Source organism: Propithecus coquereli, unplaced genomic scaffold (assembly GCF_000956105.1).
Source record: "Propithecus coquereli isolate 6110/MARCELLA unplaced genomic scaffold, Pcoq_1.0 Scaffold600, whole genome shotgun sequence".
In the NCBI taxonomy this organism is placed as follows: Eukaryota; Metazoa; Chordata; class Mammalia; order Primates; family Indriidae; genus Propithecus; species Propithecus coquereli.
In genome coordinates this window covers 762,051-766,725 of record NW_012151953.1, presented here as the reverse complement: position 1 = coordinate 766,725, position 4,675 = coordinate 762,051, and the positions used below count along the sequence as shown (strand labels likewise).

At 63.1% G+C, this 4,675-nt stretch overlaps 1 protein-coding gene across 1 annotated transcript; it reads left to right on the top strand.

Moving 5' to 3' along the window:
• The first annotated feature begins 1,016 nt into the window (after nucleotides 1-1,016).
• Nucleotides 1,017-3,567, top strand: FAM43B (family with sequence similarity 43, member B). The gene has a single exon (XM_012659261.1). The coding sequence runs from the start codon at nucleotides 1,545-1,547 to the stop codon at nucleotides 2,532-2,534; it is 990 nt and encodes a 329-aa protein (XP_012514715.1). The 5' UTR covers nucleotides 1,017-1,544; the 3' UTR covers nucleotides 2,535-3,567.
• Nucleotides 3,568-4,675: the final 1,108 nt, after the last annotated feature.

Sequence of the window (4,675 nt, the reverse complement as noted above, 5' to 3'; positions counted from 1 at the left end):
ACCTGGGCTCGCTCTAACAGGGAGAACACCCCAGATGACCTGTTCAGGAGCCAAGGAAAGAGCTTGAGTGTTGGCTCTGTGAGAGCCCAAGGCCCACATCAGAACAGTCCCCGAATTCTAGGGAGCTGTGGCTTAACCAATCCTGAAATGGGGAGATGTGTCCCCACACCCAGAGACAACTCTCTCTAAGTACATTAGAACCCCTGCCTACTAGGAGCTAGTCACTTCTCATGAGCGGTCCCGGGGGAGGATGGAGAGTGGGGGGCAGGTCATGGGTCACCCAAGCCTGAGTGGAGCCCTAGTCCCACCTCCTACCAGCCTTGTGACCTGGGGCCAGTCATTTAACTGAGCCTGGGCTGTCCAGAGGATTAAGTGCAAAAACAAATGCTAAACACCTGGGAACTCATATGAGTTCACATGTAGGAGTGTATCTATTTTATCTTCCCAGAGCCCAGAGGCTGCCCTTTGGCCAGAAGGAGCTTTTCATCTGCAATTTCCACACTTTCTGGAAGGTTCCCCCACCCTCAGAGTACCCTCCCTGCGTCAGTCCAGGCGAGGGGCACTGCCAGCTGCCGGAGCAGCGACTGGTCTCTCAGCTCAGGCGCAGCGGCCTGGCCCACGACCTTGGAGGGAGAAAGCTTCAGCAAGCGACAGTACTTTTCCATTGCACTGCTCGGCCACCTCAGCTGGCTTTGTGCTGTGCAGACAGAAGGCAAAGTGCTCCAGGCCGGCCCCATCAGGAACCCACCCCCAAATCCCACCCTCAGGGATGGGGGCAGAGACATGCTGTGGGTGAGGGGCCGCAGGAATCCTGGAAACAGAGGAGGAGGGTCCCCGAATGCGCCACGGGGAGCTTGGAGACCACAAGAGGGGCCAGAGAAATCTGCATTGGCCAAGCCCTCCGGTACATTTCAGGAGATTCCCACCTTCACAGGACTCTCAACCCCCACCCCTCCAATAATAATGATTAAACCCGTTCCACCGCGCCTGTGCGGAGTCCGGGTAGCTCGAGCCTGCGCAGGGGGAGGGGAGCGAGGAGGGCGAGGGGAGGGGACAAGGGAGCTAGCGGTCCCGCCCGGTGATGTAGGCAGCCCGGGGAGGTGGAGCTGCGACGCCTGAAGGAGTCCCCACTGCAGCCGCGCTCCGTCTACCCCCCGGAGCAGTCGCCAGCCCCAGCTTCCGCGACCTCCCTGCCGCTGCAATTTGGGCGGCGGGGACCGCGGGAATCCCCCCGTTCGGGCTTGGGGGCCGTCACCACTCCCAGCCCCTGCCCCTCCTTGCTTCCCAGACGGCTGAAGCCACTCCCGGGGGAAGCAGTTCCCAGCCGCTCTGCCGCCGCCCGGGCATCTCGGCTGCGGGCCCGGCTGGGCACCGGGCATCTGCGAAGCGAGCCCCGCCTGGCGCTCCGGGTACTGACTGTCTCCGGCGCCGCCCGGCTTCTCGCGACTCGGGGCGGTGGGCTTCTGCGCGCCCTTCCTCTCCTGGCTGCCTGACAGGAAGCCTGTGAGCCCCCCGTGCCCCCAGCACCTTTGGCCGCCGCCGCGATGCTGCCCTGGAGACGTAACAAATTCGTGTTGGTGGAGGACGAGGCCAAGTGCAAGGCGAAGAGCCTGAGTCCGGGGCTCGCCTACACGTCGCTGCTCTCCAGCTTCCTGCGCTCCTGCCCGGACCTGCTGCCCGACTGGCCGCTGGAGCGCCTGGGCCGCGTGTTCCGCAGCCGGCGCCAGAAAGTGGAGCTCAACAAGGAGGACCCAACCTACACGGTGTGGTACCTGGGCAACGCCGTCACCCTGCATGCCAAGGGCGACGGCTGCACCGACGACGCCGTGGGCAAGATCTGGGCGCGCTGCGGGCCGGGCGGGGGCACCAAGATGAAGCTGACGCTGGGGCCGCACGGCATCCGCATGCAGCCGTGCGAGCGCGGCGCCGCCGGGGGATCGGGGGGCCGCAGGCCAGCGCACGCCTACCTGCTGCCGCGCATCACCTACTGCACAGCGGACGGGCGCCACCCGCGCGTCTTCGCCTGGGTCTACCGCCACCAGGCGCGCCACAAGGCCGTGGTGCTGCGCTGCCACGCCGTGCTGCTGGCGCGGGCGCACAAGGCGCGCGCCCTGGCCCGCCTGCTCCGCCAGACCGCGCTGGCGGCCTTCAGCGACTTCAAGCGCCTGCAGCGCCAGAGCGACGCGCGCCACGTGCGCCAGCAGCACCTCCGCGCCGGGGGCGCAGCGGCCTCGGTGCCCCGCGCCCCGCTGCGCCGCCTGCTCAATGCCAAGTGCGCCTACCGGCCGCCGCCGAGCGAGCGCGGCCGCGGGGCGCCGCGCCTCAGCAGCATCCAGGAGGAGGACGAGGAGGAGGAGGCCGAGGCCGCGGAGGAGCGCGAGGGAGGAGCCCCGCAGCGCGAGCGGCCCGAAGTGCTCAGCCTGGCCCGGGAGCTGAGGACGTGCAGCCTGCGGGGCGCCCCGGCGCCTCCGCCGCCCGCACAGCCCCGCCGCTGGAAGGCGGGTCCCAGGGAGCGGGCGGGCCAGGCGCGCTGAGAGCCCAGGGGGCAGGACTCGCGGCCCCAGACACGGCCGGCAGACTTACAGCCTCCAACCCCCGCCCTGCCCGCTTCGGCTGCCCCTGGTCCCCGGCCCTCGCCTCCCTCGTGGCCTCTGTTTTTGTCCGCTCAGCCGCCTCATTCTGGCTCAGGGCGATGCCTGATATGCCCTTGGTTATTGGGGGGGGGGGAGTGTCACCCCTCCCCACGCCCGGACTTTCCCAGGCCCTCCATTGTGGAACTGCCCCTGCGCTTTATACCAAATCTCTGCCCACGGACCGCCCCGCTCCCTTCCAAAACATCCTCTCAAGAGAAGGCGAGAGAAGTTTCCAGAAATCCAGAAGGGTGGGTTTGGACCCTGGCCCTGTCCTTGGTCCCTCTAGCCTTCTTCCCTGTGAAAGGAATGACCCTGGGAGGCATTCTTGTAGGGGAAGAACCTAGTGGCCCCGAGGAATTGAGGCCTGGCCCACGGGTGGGCACTGAGTGCGCCGCCATACGCAGGGAAGAATTCGCAGGCCCTACGTCCGGCCTCTCTACCCCTTGGAGGACTCGTGAGACTTGCCTGCTCTGCCGGTGGAGAAGACTGGAATGGTCCTCCCAACCTTCGAACAACAGGTTGGGCCAGGTAACAGCTCTCTCTGCACCAGGCAGCGGACGAAGCCTCTGCCCTGGCGCCCCCCACAGGATTCCTGACCGCCCATCTCTCTGCAGACGTGTGTGGTCCCCCCACTAGGTGCCCCACAACCAGGACCAAGACAGGGCCTCCAGAGGAGGTAAGGAGAACCTTTGGCAGGTGCTTGGGAACACTTGACTACCAAAAGATGCCCCCAATAGAGGCTGGTCAGAACCGGTGGGCCCTGACAGCACCTGGGTTCTCATAGCAGGATGAGGAAGGAGGGTTTGTAACCCAACAGAGGGATTGGGGCCCTGCCCAAGTGTCTCCACAAGGCCACAAAAAGCCCAAAGATCTATGTGTCGCCAACTGATCATTGTAAATAAAGTGGACCTGCTTTTTCAGCCCTGTTGCCACTCCTGTGTCGTGTTTGATGTCAGGCCTGCTGGGGGTGAAAAGATTACCCTCAAACCCCGAAGGGCAGGAGAAGACCCCAGGAAGTAGCCCATTTTAGCAGCTGGAGCCAAACCCCAGGATTGGGAGGGGGTGAGGGCTGCTGCCAGGAACCTGTTTCCTTAATGTCAGGGGAGGAGGCAGTAGCTTATGCCTCGTCTGAAAATCACATACGCCAAGCCCTGCAGGGACATTGGCTGTCTGTCTCGGCCTCCCAGGGTGTCTGTATGCCTGGGCACTCTGATGCAAGCGTCTAGGACATTTGGCAGGGAGGGGGCACTGGGCTGGGAGCTTCTCAAAAGCCATGTGTCTTTGAGAAGGTGCATGTGGATGTCAAAGCACATGGGACAGACTGTGTGTCCCCCCAGGGATGGGAGCAGAACAGGTTGTGGGGGAAAGGGGCGGGCAGCCCAATTTTCTTTCAGAGGGCCTGGAGAAATCTGTCCAGACCCTGTGACAGTGTGAGTCTTGAGCTCAGATATCTTCTTTATTCCTGTGCTGAGCTGGGCACTGATCCCAGAGATCCCCAGAGCCCACACGAGTGGCTGCTGCCATCACCAACCATCAGAATGGTTTTGTGTCCTGGATCTGCCAGGAAGACAGCACCATGGCCACCTCGCCCTGGTGGAACCCAGGCAGTGTCAGGTCTGGGTTTTGAAGGGAAAAGCTGGTTTTGACTCTGCACGTTGGGGGTGACAAGGACCCACTGGGCAAGGCTGCCTCGTGTGTTCCTTGCTTTCCTCTTACACATGGCCAGGGCTTTTGTTGGCTTTTCTCCCCATTTGCAGAAGGAGAGGAAGTGGGAAGATGTCAGACCCGGGAGTGGACGAGGGTCCACAGGGCTGCCTCTGTGGTTGGCTGAGACAAACTCACCCAGAAACAAGGTCACAAGCACGGCCTCTTTCCTCAGAGATATTTGCTAAGCGCCTGCCTTGTGACCGGCACTGTGCTGGGCACCGAGCATCCTGGAGTCCGTCTCTTGCTCTTACATTCGCAATGAGGTGCATATAATTAAAGGAACAGTAACTATATAATAATTCACAGCCCTGCTCCTCCACGGTTCTCCTCTGGCA